Source organism: Myxine glutinosa, chromosome 2, assembly GCF_964187855.1.
Source record: "Myxine glutinosa chromosome 2, kmMyxGlut1.1, whole genome shotgun sequence".
Lineage (NCBI taxonomy): Eukaryota > Metazoa > Chordata > Myxini > Myxiniformes > Myxinidae > Myxine > Myxine glutinosa.
Window position 1 is genome coordinate 194,472,269 of NC_136262.1, and position 24,872 is coordinate 194,497,140.

Below are 24,872 nucleotides of genomic sequence, written 5' to 3' on the forward strand. Positions count from 1 at the left end.
TATAGACGCGTGCCAGCCGTAGTGCCTCCGTAAATGTCAGCTCCGCGACCTCCAGGAGTCAGAGCCTCAAGACTCCAGAATTAATTCCGGAGACGAATGAATCTCGGAGCAAGTCGTCCTGCACTTGCTCGTGGGTCCGTACCTCCTGCACGCAGTCCGCCAATAGGTAACGCAACTCCTGCGCGTAGCGATCGATCGATTCAGATGGTTGTTGTCGCCGCTGGGAGAGTTGATGCCGGCCGTGCACAGCGCTCCATGTTTTTACGTATAGTCGCTTCAGCTCGGCCAGAGCCGTAGCGTACGTCACAAATCGAGCAATGCTCCGGAAAACGGTGTGATGGACTTTCGACTGTAACACGTACAGCTTCACCGCAGCGGTGGGCTCTGTTTCGTGAGCGGCAAAGTAATTCTCCAGCGTTTTGAGCCAGTGGGTGAACTCCGATCCCGATCCCTCAGCTTGAGAGTCGGCTCCGAGAATCGGTACCACGATCATCTTGTGGTCATCCATTTCGGCGATCTAAATGATATTAAATGTCATGAAAATCAAGCTCAGACACGACTTGACCCTTGGGTAGGTTTAATATCATTTAGATCTGAAGTAACATCCTGTAAAAAATACATTCATGCAACAGACATTAGACTCAGAGTATTTCATGGGCAATGGCCGCTATCAATAGAGAAAACAATCAGCGCTGCATATAGGGGCGTACATACCATTCAAACTACAGGACTATGTCACAGTGAGTGCCGCTGGAGTGTTCGTGCGCCCCGGTTGTCCCGGGTCTTATAGACGCCCCTTTTGAAGCGAGCACACCCTGGGTTCACCTTCGGTATAATTTCACTACAGGTTGTATTCAAAAAGGTATCTTTCTTTCATGATAGAATACGTGTTGTTCGGTCTTCAAATGTGCACCAAAGACCTGAAACATAATGCCCTAGGCCTGAAGCCTGGGGCCTAAATGTATTGCCACCATCTATGGCTTGACACCCTGTCCGGCCCGAAAAGCACCAGAGCTACAGTTTATCATCTGATTGGATCCTTTTTCCGTTTGGAATCAAACTCAGACCAAAACAACCTAAGAGTAAATATGCTATATTTGAGCTATCCTATCAGTCCTGTTGAGTGTGTTGATTTATTTGCCTTCCCCCCCCCCCTCCCCACTCCCCCCCCCCCCCCCCTCACCCCAAGGTGTTTTTCTGAGGCTTGAACACGAGAGAAAAAACAAATTAAAGAAAAGGGAGGTGTAGTTGTGGGTTTGAAAGTAATTATTTTGGTGGGTTTGCAGTACAACGCAAATTGGCAAATTGATAAAGGTGTAAATTATATACGCAGACTGCTAAAATGTTGAAGTCACTGCAGAGAAACAAAATAATTTTCGTTAACTATTGTAATGCACTTTATGAACTCATCAAACTTTTTCTTTTTCTTTCTATGTTTTTATTTTATTTTCTTTCTTTTTTCCTTCTCCATTTTTTTCTTTTTTTCTAAGTGCATTTATTTTTTGGCAAGTTATGGTGTACTTCTTGTTCATATTTGGACAGCCATTTGAAGCCATTCTTCTTAGTAATGCACCTTTGTGTTAAAAAATAGTCCTATGTTTTGTATGCCTTCTGTAATTTTGCTTTCATTCAGTTTTGGAAAACTGTAGTTTCTCCTTTAATTCTCCATCCTTTGAACTTAAAGTAATCACATATGATGTCATCTGTGAAGACTATGGCAAAACCACCAAGTAAACCTGGCCAAGAGACTTTCGCTCTCGAAAGAGCACGAAAGAGCATTCATGATATGACGTCATTCTTTTTCTTTATTGTCACCCTGGCTGAAGTGTTTCACTGCAGCAAATTTGGTGCCATTGTATTTGTGGCGCAAGTTTTGTGTCCATGCTACACAATTAACTTAATTTTTCTCCCAACCACGTAAAATGTGAATACAAAACAAATAACTTTGTAGTTTATCCATCAAGCAAAGCTCTGGTTAATCAGGGTGAGTTGCTGTTGCTGGTATGGCCTATCATAACATTTAAATTTGGGTGTTTAGACAGCTTGGTCATTTGTTTTGGGATTTTATTGCCAAACTATCTTTTTTTTTAACCTAAGGAAGTATTTTACCTAATTATTAAAATAACCCACTTGAAGCTTGGGATGAACCTGTGGTTAATCAGATGAATCATGGATGGAATCCTTCTTGGTAATCATGGCTTATGTGGTCACACTTTTGATGTGTGTGGTTGTTTGTTGATATTCATACTTGAACAATATGAGTTGATCTTCAACAGACGTGCTAATTGCTGAGATTATAGCACGCGTGATTGTCTTACGCCTATCATTTTTTTTTTTTTTTTTTTTTTTTTGTATACAAGATCGAGGCTCGTGAAAGAGCAAACATTAATCACACAAAAAGACAAACCGACACACAAAACACAAAAAACAAGGGGAGCGGCAGACAAGATGGGGAGAGAGGGGGGAGGACACAAAAGAGAGGGGGAAGAAGGGGAAGGACACAAACACAACATTTGAGAGCAGGGACATCGGGAGGACTTGGGGGGAGGTGGGAGAGGATTAAAACATATGAACACTGCAAGGACTCTGGGGTGAATTACCGGGGGTAGAAAAGATCAAGGTTTTCGATGGGGGAAGATAAGAGATGGTGGTGAACAGCTGTTTTAAAGACCTGGAGGGAGGAGTGGGATTGAAGGGAGTGGGGGAGTTTGTTCCAGAGGCGGGAGAAAAGGGGAATGAAAGAGTGAAGGTGAGCAGCGAGCCTAGACTTTGGCAGTTTAACCATAAGAGGGTTGCAGGCAGATCTTGTGCGACCTGAAGGAATATTGGGGGGACAGAGCACAGAGAGAGCTGGGGGAGCAAGGCCGGAGAGGAGTCGGTAGAAGACAGAAAGACCACCTACCTGCCTGCGGTGAGTGAGTGAAAGGCCCTCAGAGATAGCTTCATCGCGGGAGATTCCAATGATTCTGAAAGCTTTGGATTCAACAGCGTGAAGCCGAGCCAGGTGTGAGGCAGGAGCACCAGCCCAGAGGGGGGAACAGTATTCCATTGAGCTGCGGATGAAAGCCTTGTATGTGGTGAGGAGCTCAGGTGTGCCAAGGAAGGACTTCGCACGACGGAGGATGCCCAGTCGGCGACTGGCTTTGGAGGCCAGCTTGGAAATGTGGTTTTCCCAAGAAAGATCATGGCAGATAGTGAGACCCAAAAGCTTGAGCGACAGAACTTCTTGGAGAGGATTGTTGAGAAAGTAGATGGGAGGGTTGTCCAGTCGGTCCTTTCGGAGAGACATTGTAAGAGTGTGAGATTTGTCAGGATTGAAAGACATGTTCCACTTGTTTGACCAGTCTGTGATTTTGTCCAGGTCTGCAGAGAGTGAGGAGGCTGCAGACTGCCGATCTGAGGGATGAGGAATGGAGCGACAGAGAGTAGAGTCGTCAGCAAAGAGATAGAGAGGATTTTCAAGAGAGTCAGAGAGATCATTGATGAAGACCAGAAAAAGCACAGGGCCCAGAACACTACCTTGGGGAACTCCAGCCTGAACAGGAAGAGGAGATGAGAGAAACCCATTCAGGGCCACACGTTGACTACGACCAGAGAGGAAGTCCGCCAGCCATGCGTGGAGATTTCCATGGATACCAAAGGAGGAGAGTTTGGAGAGCAGAGCAGGGTGCCAGACCGTATCGAAGGCACGTGAAATGTCAAGGGAGACAGCTCTAATTTCCTGTTTGGCGTTGAGGACCTCCATCCATTGTTGAGAAAGCAGAAGCAGCATGTCCAGAGTAGAGTGACCAGGTCTGAAACCAAATTGATGATCAGAGATCAAGCCATTGGAGAAGAGGAAAGATTTAATATCTGAAGCAATGATGGATTCCATGACTTTGCTGATAATTGGGAGAAGGCTGATTGGTCTGTAGTTGCTGGGATCTGTTTTTGCACCTTTTTTGTGCAAAGCGGTGATGTTGGCTGATTTCCAAGCAGATGGCAGATGACCTTGAGCAAAAGAGAGGGTGAAGAGAACAGAAAGAGGGAGTGAAAGAGCAGAAGAACATGATTTTAGGACCCGTGGGCTGATGCCGTCAGGACCAGTTGCAGAATCAGAGTCGAGGGTTGACAGAAACTTTTCCACCTTGTCAGGAGGAAAGGACACAGAGTCCAGGAGCAGCTTGGTACAACTGGGTACGGTGGGTACAGAGAGGGATGGGTTTGGGACACAAGATTTAGAGGCAAACACAGAGTTGAGGCATTCAGCTTTTTCACGTGCGGAGTCAGCCGTTAAGCCGTTTGAGGTGAGGGAGGGGATGGAGGGGGAACAAACACCAGAAACAGATTTGACCAGACGCCACCAGGATTTGGAAGAGGGAGACAGATAAGAGAGTTCGGTCTTGAGAATGGTGAGATATTGTTTCCTGGCTCTCCTGAGGGTGGACACACAATTGTTTCGGGCTTTGTGAAAGGAAATGAGATTTCCTTCCGTTGGATTTGCTTTCCAGGAGACGAAAGCAAGTTGTTTCAGGGCAACAGCCTCACCACAAGATTCCGTGTGCCATGGACGGGAGGAAGGGTATGACAACTGAAGACGAGATGGTATAAATCTGTGCATGAGAGAGAGCAATTTACTTTGAAAGAATTCCCAGGATGAGTTGATGTCAGAGGCGGTAGAGATGGGAGACCAGTCCAGATGATTGATGGCTGCTTGAAGACCGTGCCAGTTGGCCTGAGTGAAATGCCAGACTCGTCGACGCTGAGGAGGCTCTCTGAGAATGGTCAGAGAGATGTCCACTTTGACAAGCACATGATCAGATGAGCCGATTGGAGCAGAAGAAGAGCAGCAGACATTTTCAGGGAAGTTTGTCATAACCAAATCCAGAAGAGAAGATGCTCCGTTGACTGAGATCCGGGTCGGGAAATTGACAGATTGTGTCAGTCCCAGTGAGTCGCAGAAGTCCTTTGCTGAAGAGCCATGGCTGGTGAGAGAGGTACCCACACCCAGCCAACTGGAATGGTGACAATTGAAATCACCACATATGAGGAAGAGAGAGTTGGGATGGGTAGATAGAAGTTGGTCCATATTATCAGACAGTGAGATGTAGATGGAGTCATCGCTGATTGGTGGACGGTACAACACACATATGAACAAAAGGTGGGAGCGAAGGGGAAGCCGTAGCCAAAGGTATTCCTGGGGGTGAGGTGGAGAGAGGGCAGTGGAGGGCGAGTGAGGAAGAGAGTTTTTTATAAAGATAGCAACCCCACCTCCAGGACGAGGCTCAGGTCTATCATACCGGAGGAGGGAGTAACCTGGGAGAGATACCAAGGCATCAGAGACATCATGAAGGAGGAAAGTTTCTGTTAAGCAGATCACATCTGGTTTGTCAGAAGCAACCTGTATGGAGAGGTCAGTCAAGTTTGAGCGAAGGCCCCGGATGTTTGAGGTCCATACCGTTAATGAAGAGGAAGGGGGAGCATCGGGTCCAGAACAGGGGGGGGGGAGGTGTAGGGTAAGGGGTAGGGTAAGATGTGGAAGAGGAGGAAGAGGTAGGGAGAGCTGTTGAAGGTGTGTCAGAGATTTCAGAATAGCTTGGAGAAAGGGAAGAATGGGGCAGACAAAAGGTTTGATGGAGATTGGGTGAGGCACAGTGAGGTGTTATTTGAGGAGGGGGAAGAGCAAGGCAGGAGGTTTGGGGAGATGAAGGTGAAAGTTGGAAGGAGGAAGAAGCAGGGAGGATGCTTTGAGGAGGAGGGGTGAGAGGGGAGTCTAGGAGGGGAGCGAGGGAGAGTCTCGGAGGGGAGGGGTGTGGGGGGAGTTTAGGAGGGAGGGGAGGGAAGGGGCAAGGGGGGAGATTTGAAAGGGATGGGTGATGGGGAGGATTTGGAGGGGAGGGGTGAGATTGGATTTTGAAAAGTGTACGATTCATGGGAAACGAACATTTTTTGCAAAATGAGTTTGAGACCTTCGAGTCAAAAATACGTTTGAGGACACTGGAGGAGGGATGGAGTTCTGGATAGTTTATGGAATGTAGAAAGGAGGAACTGTAAGAGATGGTATTATATATATTTTTTGGAATGAATAGATTTGGTGAGCAAGACGAAAGCATCCTTTTGTAGGAAAAGAAGAAAAGGGTGTTATAATATATGAGAGAAAATAGTTGTTCAGGGGAGAGATTATACATTTCTAACCGCGTGATCGCGAATGAAGAACGAACGAACAAATAAGAACAACAAATAAACGAATAAGACCTGGGAAGGAAATATTTTTTGGGGTTTTTTTTTTGTTTTGTTTGTGAGTACAGATATTAAACAAGGAGGACGGGGTGAACGACTGGGACGAAACAGAGAACGAAAATAAATTCAGCGCATTCGACGAATCGCTGAGAGAAAAACAAACCACAAGGTCTGAGACGGTACGGTAGTCTAAGCCTACGAGTACTAGGCCGCAGAATACTCGATACCATTAACCGACGATTGTGTATACATGAACGAAAAATTAGCACCGAAAATTTTTCCAAAAGATACGCTATAGGTACATACACCGAAAGATAGGTACAGTCTCGACAAAAACACAATTGAGAAATATCACTTAGCTTCGAAAGCGTGAGCGCATGGAGCAGCTTCGAAAAGACGTGACCTCGCCGTCAATCATTGTACTTTGACTTGAAATGTTTTGCCAAGAAGGTATTGTTATAAAGAAGCTTTGCTTTTGGAATGTTGGGTGAGATGGGGGGCCGGGAGGGGCATAGTTTGTATGCTAACGAAAGGGTGTGTGGTTGTGTAGGAGTAGCAAGTTGTTCTGGTTCAATACTTCATAGCATACTCTTTGTTTTCATAGTCTCTGCCAAGCTGCCCAATCCAGATCACTTGTGAAGCTGCTTCCAAGGAAGAAAACAAAGAAAAGAACAGATATGTGAACATCATGCCATGTAAGATAATAATCCTGTTTTTTATGATAATTTTAGAGGTAGCTTTAAGCTGTTTGATTTTGCATCGTAAAATGACTGTGAAAGAATCCATTAACAAAACATTAATATTTCCATAGGTTGAAGAGCAATGGGGGGTGGGGGAGGGGGTGGTGGTGGAGCAGTTGGAGTGGGTAGGGGAGCAGCAGATACGAGTTGGTCATTGTTTGGATGTAGGGACTTTTTAAATGATCTCTTCACTTGAAGAATAGTGTCCATTTGGCCTGCTTTTCATCATGTTTCATTTGTTGAACTTTAATCGATGATTGGCGTGTTGGTGTTCCCATCTGAACCCCCTGGCTCATTATGCTCGGAACCCAGGTTCAAATACCATATGTTTGTCCATTGTCTACAAATGCCTTTGTAATTTATGTGAAAGTACACTGTCTACTCCTGTCTTTATTCTACACTAGGGCATGCCCGTACTATATATATATCTAAAATTATATCCCCCCCCTCTATTTACATGAAATGGTTTGGTCCATTCGCAAAGCCAAAGCGAACGGCTTGCGAGTACGGTGACAATCCCCCCCCTCTATTTACATGAAATGGTTTGGTCCAAAGCGAACGGCTTGCGAGTACGGTGACAATCCCCCCCCTCTATTTACATGAAATGGTTTGGTCCAAAGCGAACGGCTTGCGGAGTTTGGTAAAGAAATCGCCATAGCTCGGTAACTACTTGTCCGATTAATATGAAACCTTGAAAAGGCACATCCTCGGGTCCCCAGCAATATACCTGGCAAGTTTCAAGTATATCGGACCCGTGGTTGTCGAGAAACAGCGGTCACAGACAAACATACATACACACAGAGATTACTGGAATTATAGATAGATGTTATATGTGTGTAAGTTCCTCCACAAGCCATAGATAACTGTAAAAAGAATATATAAATGAATATAACCGACATGTCCAGGTATTTAAGTAATGATAGTTATTTTTGAGCAAGGTGTGTAACCTATGATCACATTCATAATGCAGTAGCCATTTTAATTCATTCATTGATTACTGTATCTGTTATAGGAAAGACCACAGAGTAGGGGGCAAAGGGGGGAAGGTGCGGCAAGTTCAGTAATTTCCCAGTTTTCATGACTTTATCCACTTAGCCATTCAGAAGTGCTGTTGAAGTCCATCATTTGACAAACTTTGAACGTTTCAATCGATGAACTGTTTTTATTTGCTGTTTTTTGGTTTAATTTTTTTTTTGCATGTCCTTTTTCAGATGATCATTCAAGGGTGCATTTGATGCCACTCGACGGAGTTCCTGATTCCGACTATATCAATGCTTCTTTTGTGAATGTATGCATTCACCTTTGAACCTGCAATTTGAAAGAAATAGTTGATTTTTGTAACAATGCACTATATCAGAAATGTGTTTGTACTTTTGCCAAAAAAAAATTTCCCCTTTATCTTTCAGGGTTACCAGGAGAAGAACAAGTTTATTGCCGCACAGGGTGTGTCTTAACTCCCTCTTGTTGCAGTGTTACATTTTTCTTCTTCCTCGTACACTGTTCGTTCCTTGTTGGATCATTCTTTTGACACTGTATTTGCAGGTCCCAAAGAGGAAACTCTGAATGATTTCTGGCGAATGATATGGGAACAGAATACAGCCACCATTGTCATGGTGACAAACCTAAAGGAGAGGAAGGAGGTAACTTGGAGAGGAGTGATAAATACTTTTATTTGCATGATAAATAAATACTTTTATAAAAAGATAAATACCCGCCTTCTCTTCATGAAGGACACCGAGGGATATTTAATGTCCACCAACGACCAGTGCTAGTAAATGGGGCCTCGTGCTTATCATCTATCCGGTGAATGGCACACCCATTGATTCAGTGCCCCGCCTGTGAAACACCAGGGTGATGGTTTATAGGCAGATCTGGAATCGATCCCAGACTAGACATCCCAAAGAAGAATACCATCCCCGATTTCTGAGTTATGCTGCCATCCATCCAAATTGTATACATTTTGGTGACCACAGACAGCTAATTTCCAGGACAGGACTCGCCTTTTGTTTTTGTTTTTCAAACTCGCCTTTTGTTTTTTCCAGGACACGCCTCTTTTGTCATGTATTTACGGAACTCTTGAGAGAGACGCACACGTAGCCAGAGAGAGACGCACACGTCAATGCCTAAAAAACAGTACAATGCTTGAAGAAACAGATTAACTGTGAGAAATGTACTAGATTTGGGGGGGGGGGGGGGAGGTGGGGAGAGTTATTTCGCCACCTCTTGGCTTTCGGGTACCTGTACAGTGCATAAGACTTTTATTCTGATGTAATTCTCATCTTCACGAAGGCCAGTGTTCGTCAACATCAGCTCGCAAGTTAAACAAATATTATTTTTCAACTGAAGGTTGATTACCGCTGTGGGCAATGAGGTGTGGCTGACGTTTAGTGTGCCAGCCCTTCTTCAGATCCCTTGTTTTATCAAAGCCATCAGAACAATTGATAAAATCTTTAGTGTCTTCTCATCTCATCAAATTATTCTTCTTTAAAATAAATATATGGTATATCTTGGTTATGATGGCATTATCAATAGCAGGTTAATATATCCTGTAAAATATGTACATTTAGAACTGCAGGATCCATGAGGTCAAATGATTTAAAACAAAAAGTACACCCACAAACATTTTCGATTTGTTTTACATTTAACTTTATAATGATGTCATGTTTGACACACAGACAGAGAAAGAGACACAGACCGACAGCGACACACAAAGACACAGAAAGACACACAGACAGAGACACACAGCCAGACACACACACACACACACACACACACACACACACACACACACACACACACAACTAGGCATACACACACAACTAGGCATACACACACAACTAGGCATACACACACAACTAGGCATACACACACAACTAGGCATACACATACAACTAGGCATACACACACAACTAGGCATACACACACAACTAGGCATACACACACAACTAGGCATACACACACAACTAGGCATACACACACAACTAGGCATACACACACAACTAGGCATACACACACAACTAGGCATACACACACAACTAGGCATACACACACAACTAGGCATACACACACAAGGCATATACACACAACAAGGGATATACACACAACCAGACAGATACACACAGCCAGACACATACACACGGCCAGACACACACACACACACACACACATACACACAAACACACACACACACACATACACACACAGAGACAGACATGGCCACACACACACACACACACACACAGCCATAGAAATACACACACAGCCAAAGACACACACAAAAAGTCGGAGACATAAACACACAGCCAAGACACACACACACACAGCCAAGACACACACATGCAGCCCGAGACGCACACGCAGCCCGAGACGCACACGCAGCCAGAGAGATACGCACACGTAGCCAGAGAGATACGCACACGTAGCCAGAGAGATACGCACACGTAGCCAGAGAGATACGCACACGTAGCCAGAGAGATACGCACACGTAGCCAGAGAGATACGCACACGTAGCCAGAGAGATACGCACACGTAGCCAGAGAGATACGCACACGTAGCCAGAGAGATACGCACACGTAGCCAGAGAGATACGCACACGTAGCCAGAGAGATACGCACACGTAGCCAGAGAGATACGCACACGTAGCCAGAGAGATACGCACACGTAGCCAGAGAGATACGCACACGTAGCCAGAGAGACACGCACACGTAGCCAGAGAGACACGCACACTTAGCCAGAGAGACACGCACACTTAGCCAGAGAGACACGCACACGTAGCCAGAGAGACACGCACACGTAGCCAGAGAGACACGCACACGTAGCCAGAGAGACACGCACACGTAGCCAGAGAGACACGCACACGTAGCCAGAGAGACACGCACACGTAGCCAAAGAGAGACGCACACGTAGCCAAGAGAGATGCACACATAGCCAAAGAGAGACGCGTCGCCAGAGAGAGACCTCAGCACACAGAGATGCACACAGCCAGAAACACACAGAGAAAGACACACAGCCAGAAACACACAGCCAGAAACACACAGCCAGAAACACACAGCCAGAAACACACAGCCAGAAACACACAGCCAGAAACACACAGTCAGAAACACACAGCCAGAAACACACAGTCAGAAACACACAGCCAGAAACACACAGCCAGAAACACACAGCCAGAAACACACAGCCAGAAACACACAGCCAGAAACACACAGCCAGAAACACACAGCCAGAAACACACAGCCAGAAACACACAGCCAGAAACACACAGCCAGAAACACACAGAGATACACACAGCCAGAAACACACAGAGATACACACAGCCAGAAACTCACAGATATACACACAGCCAGAAACTCACAGAGATACACACAGCCAGAAACTCACAGAGATACACACAGCCAGAAACTCACAGAGATACACACAGCCAGAAACTCACAGAGATACACACAGCCAGAAACTCACAGAGATACACACAGCCAGAAACTCACAGAGATACACACAGCCAGAAACTCACAGAGATACACACAGCCAGAAACTCACAGATACACACAGCCAGAAACTCACAGAGATACACACAGCCAGAAACTCACAGATACACACAGCCAGAAACTCACAGAGATACACACAGCCAGAAACTCACAGAGATACACACAGCCAGAAACTCACAGAGATACACACAGCCAGAAACTCACAGAGATACACACAGCCAGAAACTCACAGAGATACACACAGCCAGAAACTCACAGAGATACACACAGCCAGAAACTCACAGAGATACACACAGCCAGAAACTCACAGAGATACACACAGCCAGAAACTCACAGAGATACACACAGCCAGAAACTCACAGAGATACACACAGCCAGAAACTCACAGAGATACACACAGCCAGAAACTCACAGAGATACACACAGCCAGAAACTCACAGAGATACACACAGCCAGAAACTCACAGAGATACACACAGCCAGAAACTCACAGAGATACACACAGCCAGAAACTCACAGAGATACACACAGCCAGAAACTCACAGAGATACACACAGCCAGAAACTCACAGAGATACACACAGCCAGAAACACACACACACACACACACACACACACACACACACACACACACACACACACACACACACACACAACACACACACACGTGGATACTTTCTGGAGGTGGGTAACTTGAGACCTGGTAGGTCTCCGTTCCATCTCCTAAAACCCACCCACGTAGTCAGGTTCACTATGTTTTTTCGTTCAAAATCATGGTAGATTAGCAAACCTATACATTTTTGGAAACGTTATTACATGGAAAATCTGAAAATCAATGTTTACATTTGCCAATTCCGACCAATTCGATTCGACCAATTCGACCAATCGCTTCGATCGACCATTCGACCAATTCGATCGATTCGATTCGATTCATCGAATTCGATTCGATCGACCATTCGACCAATTCGATTTGCCAATCAATTTGACCGACCTTTGCTTGTGTGGAACGGACTGTGAAAACGATGCGGACTATATTGTCGGATACGACACACAGGACAGTGATGACGAACTCTAAATGGCATATTCTGTAATCGAGTATGTTTGATGCCATTGACTGCCTGTGTATATTTTGTCATTGACTGCCTGTGTAGATGTGAAGTTATACTGACTGCATGTGTATCTATGATTTTGCTGACTGCCTGTGTATGTTTGGTGATATGAATTATTGTGACACATTTTGATGTTATTAACTGCCTGTACAAAATGATAACATGTATTTGATTATGCAACTTATCGCGAATATAAAGACAGTATTTTGCAATTCAAAACCTTTGATTCGTGTCTTACCATTCCCCATAGCACTAATTTGATACTTTCATTGGATTCCTTGTTCCTGAAAATATAGGTTTAGTATATTTTTAAAAGTTTTTAGGGTAATTAGAGGCAGAAATAGAACAAAATATGTATTTTACAGTGGCCATTTTGGATTTTCAAAATGGCCGCCATACAGGTATCTCTCCAAATGTAAACATTGATTTTTAGTTTCCTTATGCTATAACCTTTCCAAAAATGTATAGGTTTGCTAATCTACCATGATTTTGAACGAAATATAATTTATTGACATAGTGAACCTGACTAACGTGTGGATATAACAACCACAACAGCACTCGCGCGCGCACGCGCACACACACACACACACACACACACACACACACACACACACACACACACACACACACACACGCACACACACACACACACGCAAACGGAGGTTGATCTATTAACATCTGGGAGGGGTCCGTTCCACTTTCTGAAACCCGCATATGGAAATGCCAACCAATAACACAGACACAAAGACACGCATACACACGCACAGATATAGAGATGTATGGCATGCCTCAGCGTACCCTTAAGTGTGACGGAAACACACCTGAGGTTTGACGGGGCTGGTCATTTTTGTCCGGTTCCCTTGTGTGATAATGGTCATTGGAGCTGAGAAAGTGCCGAATAATACACGATGGTGCAAAAAGTTAATTCTTCTTTAAAACGGCTGCAGTGATGGAATCGTCCTCGTATTTGTTTTCACAACGACGTAAACAATAATTGTATGGCTCAGTGCCACGTATTTTTTTTTGAGACGAGTGTGGAAGCATTTTGAACAAGCATTCTGAGTATTGCGCTGCAATACATGTCCCCTACCAAAGTTCAAAGTGCCATAACTTTGTCAAAAATGATCGAATATGCAAATTTATGCACGGTTGATGCTGGTTTTCAAACTTGATCTGAGGTATGCTGAGACACGTGTGTCACGCCTCGCCTCGTTGATAAGCCCGCAAGGCCGCTCCGTGAAGCGGCCTGCACGTCTTGCACTGTGTGAATTATATAAATTATTAACAACTCACGGTCTGAGGTACTAGCGATTCAAGAGATATCCATTTTTTTTAACATTACCGTTTAATTAACGATATCTGCCAAACCACGTGACCTATCGCAAATTCCAAAAGGACAATTTGGTAGACTGACATGCGGAACAGATCTGTGAAGTTTCCCCTCGATTGGATCAAAAATTAGGGAGGGGCTCGGTTTTAAAGGTTCATGCTTAAAAACGTCATAACTCTGAAACCATGTGACGCATGACGTCATGCTCGCTCACTTTTTTGTTCGTCATGGGTATGCGATTCTGCCTGCAAAGTTTGGCCTCGACCTGTTCAGCCGTTGTAAAGAAAAAGGGGTTTTCGTGTTTTCACGAAAACAATATGGCGGCCGAACCACGTGACTTGTGACGTCATAATTACCATTAAAATATTCTGCAGACCGAGTCCATCATATGGTGAAAATTTTATCTCACTCGGTCCTATTATTGCAGAGAAATTGGTTTTTAAAGGAAATTAAAACTAGGATCATCAGAATTATCAGAATTCCCAAAGTTCAAAGTGCCATAACTTTGTTAAAAATGATCGAAACGTCGTGAAGTTCGAACTTGATCTGTAACTTATCATGAGGAAACCATGTACCAAGTTTGAAATCATTAGCATTAAGAGTTTAGAAAAAAAGTCCGGAAAACTGTTCTTTGCGTGACGGACTGACGGACGGAGGGACGGAGTGCCGTCCCTATAGTCCCCTCCGGTGTACACTGGTAGGGGACTAATAAGTATGTTTATCAGGTTTGTTCGGATATTGCAAAGCGATTTACCCACTTGTACAAATGTTCAAATGGGATGCTTGTGTTTGAACAATCTTTATTTTGCTCGGTATTTATAAGATAGGGGTTAAAGGAAGAATGTTCCTTAAATCCAGAATACTTGATCTGCAATTTTTTTTTTTCTTTGCGAAACATTGCTGTCACATAAATATGCCAGAGCGAGGGAGCCAAGCTTCCGAGCTGCGATTGCTATCTGTCATTGCTGTGTGGCAGTATTCTCCTCGAAACCTGAAGTCAGACATTCGGCATTTCTCTACAGCCAATCAAAGCCATTAGTCGAGGATTGAAATGCCATAACGAGGTTGAAATGCTACTGAAAACGCAACATTAATGGGGCTTATCTTATCATGTGAGAAATTTTAATGCATCAGCCAAAGCTGCACTATCTACAGGAACTAAGAGAAGGAAATGAATGAATACCCTTCTGTACACTCGGGGAGATTGTGCTGATCCAGCTGTTGTGTAATAGGTATTACCTTAAGGTTATATGATGGTGGTTGAAAGTAGATATTCGATGACAAGGTTGTGAATTTATTTTTGCCATTGCATTCCCGGATGGGCTTTTTCACATGTTGAGATGCAGCATCGAATGCATCTACACCACCGCACCTCACCACCCCTCCCATTCCTAACTGCCCTTTGCACAGCTCACCGCCTCCTCCCGCATCCCAACACCCGTTTCCCACACCCGCAAAACTGTTTTGCACACCCCGCAAATTTTTTTTCCCACACCCGCCGGACCGTTTCCCATACCACGCTGCTCGTATTCCCACACTGCATCCCTGTATCCCATACCACACCCCATGTATCCCATACCGCACATCCCCGTTTCCCACACACCGCACCTTCTGTATCCCATACCGCAAACCCTGTTTCCCACACCCCACCGCCGTTTACCCCACCGCACTACCCGTTATCTTCACCCCACCACCCATTTTCCCGCACCCCACCACCCGTTACCTGCACCCCACCACCCGTTACCCGCACCCCACCACCCGTTACCCGCACCCCACCACCCGTTACCCGCACCCCACCACCCGTTACCCGCACCCCACCACCCGTTACCCGCACCCGACCACCCGTTACCCGCACCCCACCACACATTACCCGCACCCCACCACCCGTTACCCGTGAGTTTTTGATTTGAAGGGTGTGATAGTGGAATGTGTTATAGCATGATGGTGTGATAGTGGAATGTGTGTTATAGCATGATTTGAAGGGTGTGATAGTGGAATGTGTGTTATCGCATGATTTGAAGGGTGTGATAGTGGAATGTGTTATAGCATGATTTGAAGGGTGTGATAGTGGAATGTGTGTTATAGCATGATTTGAAGGGTGTGATAGTGGAATGTGTGTGTTATAGCATGATTTGAAGGGTGTGATCGTGGAATATGTTATGGCATGATTTGAAGGGTGTGATAGTGGAATGTGTTATAGCATGATATGAAGGGTGTGATAGTGGAATGTGTGTGATGGCATGATTTGAAGGGTGTGATAGTGGAATGTGTGTTATAGCATGATTTGAAGGGTGTGATAGTGGAATGTGTTATAGCATGATTTGAAGGGTGTGATAGTGGAATGTGTGTGTTATAGCATAATTTGAAGGGTGTGATCGTGGAATATGTTATGGCATGATTTGAAGGGTGTGATAGTGGAATGTGTTATAGCATGATTTGAAGGGTGGGATAGTGGAATGTGTGTGTCATAGCATGATTTGAAGGGTGTGATCATGGAATATGTTATCGCATGATTTGAAGGGTGTGATAGTGGAATATGTTATAGCATGATTTGCAGGGTGTGATAGTGGAATATGTTACAGCATGATTTGAAGGGTGTGATAGTGGAATGTGTGTGTTATAGCATGATTTGAAGGGTGTGATCGTGGAATATGTTATAGCATGATTTGAAGGGTGTGATAGTTGAATGTGTCATAGCATGATTTGAAGGGTGTGATAGTGGAATGTGTTATAGCATGATTTGAAGGGTGTGATCGTGGAATGTGTGTGTTTCAGCATGATTTGAAGGGTGTGATCGTGGAATATGTTATAGCATGATTTGAAGGGTGTGATCGTGGAATATGTTATAGCATGATTTGAAGGGTGTGATCGTGGAATATGTTATAGCATGATTGGAAGGGTGCTATAGTGGAATGTGTTATGGCATGATTTGAAGGATGTGATAGTGGAATGTGTGTGTTATAGCATGATTTGAAGGGTGTGATAGTGGAATGTGTTATCGCATGATTTGAAGGGTGTGATAGTGGAATGTGTTATAGCATGATTTGAAGGGTGTGATCGTGGAATATGTTATAGCATGATTGGAAGGGTGCTATAGTGGAATGTGTTATAGCATGATTTGAAGGGTGTGATAGTGGAATGTGTGTGTTATAGCATGATTTGAAGGGTGTGATAGTGGAATGTGTTATCGCATGATTTGAAGGGTGTGATAGTGGAATGTGTTATAGCATGATTTGAAGGGTGTGATCGTGGAATGTGTGTGTTTCAGCATGATTTGAAGGGTGTGATAGTGGAATATGTAATGGCATGATTGGAAGGGTGTGATAGTGGAATGTGTTATAGCATGATTTGAAGGGTGTGATCGTGGAATGTGTGTGTTTCAGCATGATTTGAAGGGTGTGATAGTGGAATATGTAATGGCATGATTGGAAGGGTGTGATAGTGGAATGTGTTATAGCATGATTTGAAGGGTGTGATAGTGGAATGTGTGTGTTATAGCATGATTTGAAGGGTGTGATAGTGGAATGTGTTATAGCATGATTTGAAGGGTGGGATAGTGGAATGTGTTATAGCATGATTTGAAGGGTGTGATAGTGGAATGTGTGTGTTATAGCATGATTTGAAGGGTGTGATATTGGAATGTGTTATAGCATGATTTGAAGGGTGTGGTAGTGGAATGTGTGTGTTATAGCATGATTTGAAGGGTGTGATAGTGGAATGTGTGTTATAGCATGATTTGTAGCCATGTATTGCATCATGAGTTTGTCAAAAAAGGCATAAAGACGGTTTTAAATGATAGGAAAAGTGTGTTGATTATATATTGTTACGGAACCCAACGTCGGCCTATGGTTCCCCTTTGAGGGGGGATTAGTCCCCTCGTTTGTTACTGACCGACGTGGTCCCTGAAGCTGCACTGCGACCTCCGGAAAGGATGGTGCACAGCCCCGTTCGTGACCGCGGATAAGATGTTAATTTGCCGAGCGGATGGCAGCCGCGGCCCGAACCGTTAACAATGACTAGACCCGATTCCTTAATGTTGGCCAAATCATGCCACAGGTATTCAATTGGGAAAAGACAAAGACGACGGATGTGAAGAAGAAGAAGACAAAAAGGGTTTGAAATACGACTATAATTTATTACTACTATTTACAACCAAAATAAACCAAGGAGGAGGAAGGATAATAAAATAAAGACAGAAAGAGGGACGGACCAGAAGGACACAGTGAAACTCTGGCTTAACTAAACAGGCTTAACTTATACCCCAAGGACAAGACACACAGAACAAACTCACGTACACAAAAGGATGGAAAGGCAGGGATGGTTTGGGACGGCAGAGGAGGGTCCAGGCAGATGGTAGGCGTCGAGGTCCGGCTCCAAACGCGCGCTCCGATCCACGCTTTGGGGTCGAGGCGAAAACCCGGCAAACACAGCCTCGCGTCTCACCGACCGGCAATAGGGCCTAGAGGGTATCGGCCTATTGCCGCAATACAGGCACCCCCTCACGTCTCTCTCTCAGTCTTGCTAGATCACGCCTCTCGTTCGTGCCTTCTCACCGACCTTGTACCTACTTTGTCCAACTCTCATGAACCTTCAAGCAACTCCCTTCACAGAACTCTCACTTCAGAACTCCCTCTGCAGAACTGCTCGTGGGGCTCCCTCACTCATCTCTCTTGCGCGATCTTCGCACGCATATCTCATCCTCAAGCGCGGGTGTGACACGCCCTCGTTGGTTTCGGTACCGCCCTCCCCCCGTGCTCTGTGACCTTATATGGCAATGCCACGGGCTTGCCTCCTTATTTGGACATGGCGCCGAACGGCGCGCCTCTCGTGGTGAGCTACGGGCTTGTTCCCTTATATGGGCATGGGGCTGAACAGCCCCGCCCCTCGTGGTGCGCCCTGGGCTTGCCTCTTCCCGGCGACCCCGCCCCTCCTGTTCAAACAGAGCACGGAGCACGTATTCACTATTTGCAGCGAAATGAGAGGGCGCGCACCCCATGCTTGTGAAGCTGCTTTACCCAGAGAGGGAGTTTGGGCTGGGAAATGTAATTATTGAAGGGGAGCTATTCTTATTTGATTCGGTGCAATGGAGTGTCAATTAATGGAAGACACAGCCTTAACCTCCATAGAATAAGGAAATAAACTACCAACAAGGAGGAAATCTATGATTGGCTAACGTGATTGTATATGACCTAACTAAGGGACGCCCTTTTGACCTTTATACACAACTGGTGGAAGGAGGGTGATATTTTACCATTTACTACACAATAAAAAAAAACACAATTCTCATATCCACAACAATATATACAGACTTGGCATTTAATATGGAATATTTTTTTTTCCTTGACTTGGGTTTACTTTCTTAACTCAGTATATCAATCTGGTGAGTTTCTTTTACACTTTGGTGATTTATTTGTTAAAAGAACCATGTCACTGATTGTCTGTCGCAGCAAGAAGTCAACAACAGGATTTTATCACAGGTGGCGTGGCAAAATGTACGGACAGGTGCATTTGATGATTGGCTTCACAGTCGGGTATACAAGGGTTGTTGCGTTCTGTATTATTGGAAAACAACTGCTGCACGTCTCCAAAAGTTATTGCCGCTTCCTCTGGAGATGGTCCGTCAACTCGACAATGCTGTTTGTCATGGAGTGGTGGCTTTACGAAATTACGGCATGAAACAGCGTGCTATTGCTCGGCAGTATGGCATCACTCAAGGTCAGGTGTCAAAGATCCTGAAACGAAATGCTCAGAGGGGTGTCCCTACTTCAATACCGAGGCCAGGACGTCCCCGCAGAACCACAAGGAGGGATGATCGCCAGCTGCACCGGTTAGTCCGCAATGGCCGTACCAAGTCAGCTAATCGGCTTAGGGCTGAGTGGCAGCAACTGACAAATGTGCCTGTATCCAGAAGGCTAGTCAACCAACGACTGGTTCAAGCAGGCTATCGTGCCAGGTGTCCCCTGAGAAAGCCACGCCTGACCTGACAACACCGCCAGCACCGATTGCAGTGGGCCAGAGAGCACCGTCAATGGCAGCCAGGACACTGGAATCACGTGATCTTCAGTGACGAGTCTAGATTTCTGGCTATCGTCAAGATGGCCACGTCCGAGTGTGCAGACAAGTGCATGAAGCCTACAACAAAGATTGTATAGTGCCAAGAGTCCAACCTGGAGGTGGTGGGGTGACCGTTTGGGCTGCTTTTCATGCAGGGGGCAAAACTGACCTGCTTGTTCTGAATGGAAACCTGGACCAGTTCAAGTACAGGGCCATTCTGGAAGAAACACTGCTTCCATTTGCTCGTGCAGCCTTTCGCGGAAACTGTCTTCCAAGATGATAATGCACGGCCTCATCGTGCTCGCATGATCCAACACTTTCTTGCTGACCATGTTGTAGTGCATATGGAGTGGCTTGCCATGTCCCCGGATATGAATCCGATCGAGAACTTGTGGGCAGAATTAACGCGTCAAATCGACCACTTGGACCAGCAGCCGACCTCTGTTCGTGAATTGCAGCAGACTATTGTAACTGCATGGCAAGCGATTCCTGTCCAAACCTTGGCAAATCTCGTGAACAGCATGCCTTAACGTGTACGTGCTCTCCTGAATGCTCGTGGGGGTTACACGAAGTACTGAACTGTAATTTTACTGTCCGTAATCCCAGTCGTAATGTAACTTTTGTTTTTGTTAAAAAAAAAATTTGGCAAAATAAAGAGATACTTCTGGAAAACGTACAGAAGTTTAACACAGTACTGTCCATGAATTGAGTTCGATATCAGTTTAAATCACTTTCAAGGATCAATTTATTTGTTTCGAAATGTCAAATGTGGTTTTTGTTTCTTTTAAAGGTCACATTAACAAAATCTAGAATAATTTCAACATAATTCCAATGAACTTTTGGTTCTAAGACATCTTGAAAAGTAAGTTCACCCCCACAAAAAAAATATTCCATATTAAATGCCAAGTCTGTATGTATATATATATATATATATACACATATATATATATATATATATATATATATACACATATATATATATATATATATATATATATATATATAAAATTCCAGTAATGTCTGTGTGTCTGTGTGTCTGTGTGTCTGTGTGTCTGTGTGTCTGTGACCGCTGTTTCTCGACAACCACGGGTCCGATATACTTGAAACTTGCCAGGTATATTGCTGGGGACCCGAGGATGTGCCTTTTCAAGGTTTTAAATTAATCGGACAAGTACTTACCGAGCTATGGCGATTTAGCCGTTCGCCGTTCGCTTTGGCGTTGCGAATGGACCAAACCATTCATGTAAATAGAGGGGGGGGGGGGGTTCTGTGGTCGTTCGCTTTGGCTTTGCGAATGGACCAAACCATTCATGTAAATAGAGGGGGGGGTTCTGTGGTCGTTCGCTTTGGCTTTGCGAATGGACCAAACCATTCATGTAAATAGAGGGGGGGGTTCTGTGGTCGTTGCGAATGGACCAAACCATTCACATCGAATCATCGAATCACATCGAATGGACCAAACCGTTCGCTTTGGACCAAACCATTGCATGTAAATAGAGGGGGGGGGGTTCTGTGGTCGTTGCGAATGGACCAAACCATTCATGTAAATAGAGGGGGGGGGGTTCTGTGGTCGTTACTGCCACGTGGTTTCAAAGTTTTTTTTTGTTGTTGTTGTTTGCACGCATGTTTTTTTGCACCCACGTACGGGCACGCCCTAGGATGTTTACACACACACACCCCTACACAAATTTTTTTTTTTTTTTTTTTTGGCAAGGAACGGGCACCCACGTACGGGCACGTCCTAGCTTATATATAGTACGGGCATGCCCTAGTATATATAATACACATATATATATATATATATACACATATATATATATATGTATATATATCTGTTACGTGCTAAGTTGTTACGTTGCCCAATTTCTGTTACGTGCTCCTCCCCAAACCCCGGTCACGGTGTACCTCCGAGCCCCGAGAGGAGTCACGGCAGAAAAATGTGTTATTCTGTATGTCAAAGATCAATGGTGAAACCACACCAATTGTTACCAACAAACAAGTATTGTATTAAGGTCACACAAGAATAACAGTACAATAACAATAGTAATCAATTGTACAACCAATATATCATTTTCCTATGATGGTACCATCAGTTTGTACAAGGTAACTCACTGTGCTCCAAGTGAGTGAAACGAGAACATTCCCAACGTCTCTATCCCGGCATCAAGCCAAAGTCGATCCGCTCCAGTGATCGTCAGAACGATGTCGTATCGAAACCAGAATCCCGCTCGGTTGACAGTCACACTGCCAAAGATGGGTGAAGGCACCCTCCCGAAGTGACGGGGAAATCACACCTTCTGGTACGGACGTTCAACGGCTCCCACTCGGCGAACCACAATTTCCCATTCAAAATCCACCTTTCACACACACACCAGATTAATGTCTGGATGCGGTGAAAATGGTTAAAGCGAGGTGAAAAACCTTGAGCGATGCGCAAATCCTGCGCGAGGTAAAATGGCTGACGATCCGATCCGTTCTCGAGGCGTAACGGCACTCCGATGATTCTCTTCGGAATCAACCGCAAAACCTGTCACGCAGGTTTATCTGTCACAGCGATAACAACTCTGTCGCATGAATCCCTTTCCCAGGAAACCCAAAGTTCACTCGTGACCCTCGTTCGCAAACGCCTGCTCCAGACCTTAAAGCAGCTCGACTTTCTTGTCGAACTCACTCGCTCCGCATCTTCTTCCTCTTCCTTCTTTCGTCTTCAGCTCTCCTTTCCTCTGCTCTTCTCTCCTCGAGTTCTCGTTCCTGTTCTGCTCTTCTTTCCTCGAGTTCTCGTTCCTGTTCTGCTCTTCTTTCCTCGCATTCTCGTTCCTGTTCTGCTCTTTCCTTTTCTGCTTTCCTTTCCTCTGCTTTTAACTTTTCTGGCTCTGCAGTTGCATCTCCATTTTCCGGAGCTCCACATTTTCTTTTTCCTCGGCTAACCAATCCAAGGCTACCTCTTTCCATGTTCCTTGTCCCACCAGAGATTCTACCACCAATGTCTGCATCTCTGCTTTCTTCATATTAACTCGGACCTCCAAGTTAAAATATTTGGCCAATATCATGAGTTCTGATCTTTTTAACGCCTGGAACTGTGCCTCATTAGGGGACGCCGCCAACTTCTCTGCGTTAAACACCATGGTGACTATTAGTTAGCACCTGTTAACCTTCACACAAATTTTTTTACATTTTTAGAAAAAATTTGGGAATGTTAGGAAATTCCAAATTTGGGAATTTTGGGAATGTGAGGGAATTCTATCCCGGACGAGGATGTTAGGGAATTTAATCCCGGACGACGAGGCCCCGTTTAATGTAATATATATATTTCTCCTTGCATTATTGGTAGTCAAAGCTGTGCTTTTGGTGCAGTTTCCCCAGGTAGACCATGATGTGCATTTAATCAGAAAGGGTGTGCCAATGAGGGCTTGCCTTGTTTCACGTTTATGGGCATTTGTTAGCCACGACGATAATCACGGATGGGGATGGCTTGGGAGGCCTGGTAGGGTGTTAGTGCAGCTGTTAACAACATCCTGCTGGTAATTCGACAAGGTATGGTTTGCCCAACTTTGTGGAGATTGTGAGCTGCAACCTAATTGGATACTGTTGGCTAAATCAAATATGGAGCCTCGCGTGGCGTCCATTTCTGTCATTTTGTAAATGGAATGTGATATCCGTTTGTGTGTTTTCAATACGAAGTCCAAACATCTGGAAATCTTGTGACCACGGTAAATATAACGTTTACTTTCTTTTACATATTTGGGAATGCAGCGATAAATTTCCCAACTGGATCTGAAGGCTACTTTAATTTTACCTGCCCTCTTGTTTTCACGTGGAGTGACCTTCATGTTTGTTATGAAGGAGTTTAACTCGGCCCACAATAGCCGCTTTGATTCCAAATTCTTGCTGCGTTTCCTCGTGCACTTTCAAAACGACAGATTGGCCCCTTTGCCCAAGCCACTCAACTTACCTGATCTCTTATTGATGTGCAGAAGTCCTTCAGTGCAATACATAACATCCATTCTTGCCAGTTCTCTCCGGGTTATTTGGCCCTTTGCGCTCTCGTGTTTGTTTTTGTCGAACTTTTGAACTGCAATCTGAATCCTGGCATGTGTGTGTGTGTGTGTGTGTGTGTGTGTGTGTGTGTGTGTGTGTGTGTGTGTGTGTGTGTGTGTGTGTGTGCGCGCTCATTTCTTACAAGAGCCAATCTTTGTATTAAATATTTAAAAAGCTGGGGTTTTGACCCACCTTATTTTCCCATATGACCCCTTTCGTTCCATTAGCCCCATTGGAATTTGTATGTCATGCTTTTTTGTTTTCACAAGTCTGGATATGGATGACATTCAAGGTTGACCATTTCCATTTCTGCAGGTTTTCTCATGGTTTGTGAATGGTAAGGTGCTGGTACCAGTGTGGCATCTTGCCACTTCATTTTGATCTTGTAACCCAATTAACAACAGTTTGTTTATGCTGGTACGTGGGGGCTTTTAAATTTTTATTACTTTTCGTGCTTCGCATACCTCGCTGCCTTTTATGAATGCCAAGATAGAACCACATCCATTATAATAAAAAAAAACAATTGGAGACATTCCACTGAGGAATCCTCAGGAGGGACGGATTAAGAACTCAATCATCCTAAGTGAGGCTGTGCACATTGTTTTGCGGTTACAAGTAAACATTTGCCTGAGTGCTTGAATTACATTTCCACTTGTATGACTGGTTTCTCGACTTTCATTTGAACAAAGATAATTCTCATGAAAAAGAAGACATTTCTTCCATAATGGATGACCAAGAAAATTAGGTCTTTGTACTTGCAATTTTGTGGTGGTGAGGTGTTTTGAATTACGTGGTGGTGAGGTGTTTTGAATTACGTGGTGGTGAGGTGTTTTGAATTACGTGGTGGTGAGGTGTTTTGAATTACGTGGTGGTGAGGTGTTTTGAATTACGTGGTGGTGAGGT

General features: G+C 44.6%; 1 protein-coding gene across 7 annotated transcripts in view; it reads left to right on the top strand.

Moving 5' to 3' along the window:
• The window catches only part of PTPRA (protein tyrosine phosphatase receptor type A), a 221,923-nt gene that overhangs the window by 143,876 nt on the left and 53,175 nt on the right, over positions 1-24,872 (top strand). For all 7 annotated transcript variants that reach the window (XM_078772136.1, XM_068106528.2, XM_068106531.2 and 4 more), the window contains exons 9-12: positions 6,824-6,914; positions 8,171-8,247; positions 8,366-8,402; positions 8,502-8,599. In XM_078772136.1, the coding sequence (XP_078628262.1) occupies positions 6,824-6,914; positions 8,171-8,247; positions 8,366-8,402; positions 8,502-8,599 (303 nt within the window). The remainder of the gene's footprint in view (positions 1-6,823; positions 6,915-8,170; positions 8,248-8,365; positions 8,403-8,501; positions 8,600-24,872) is intronic.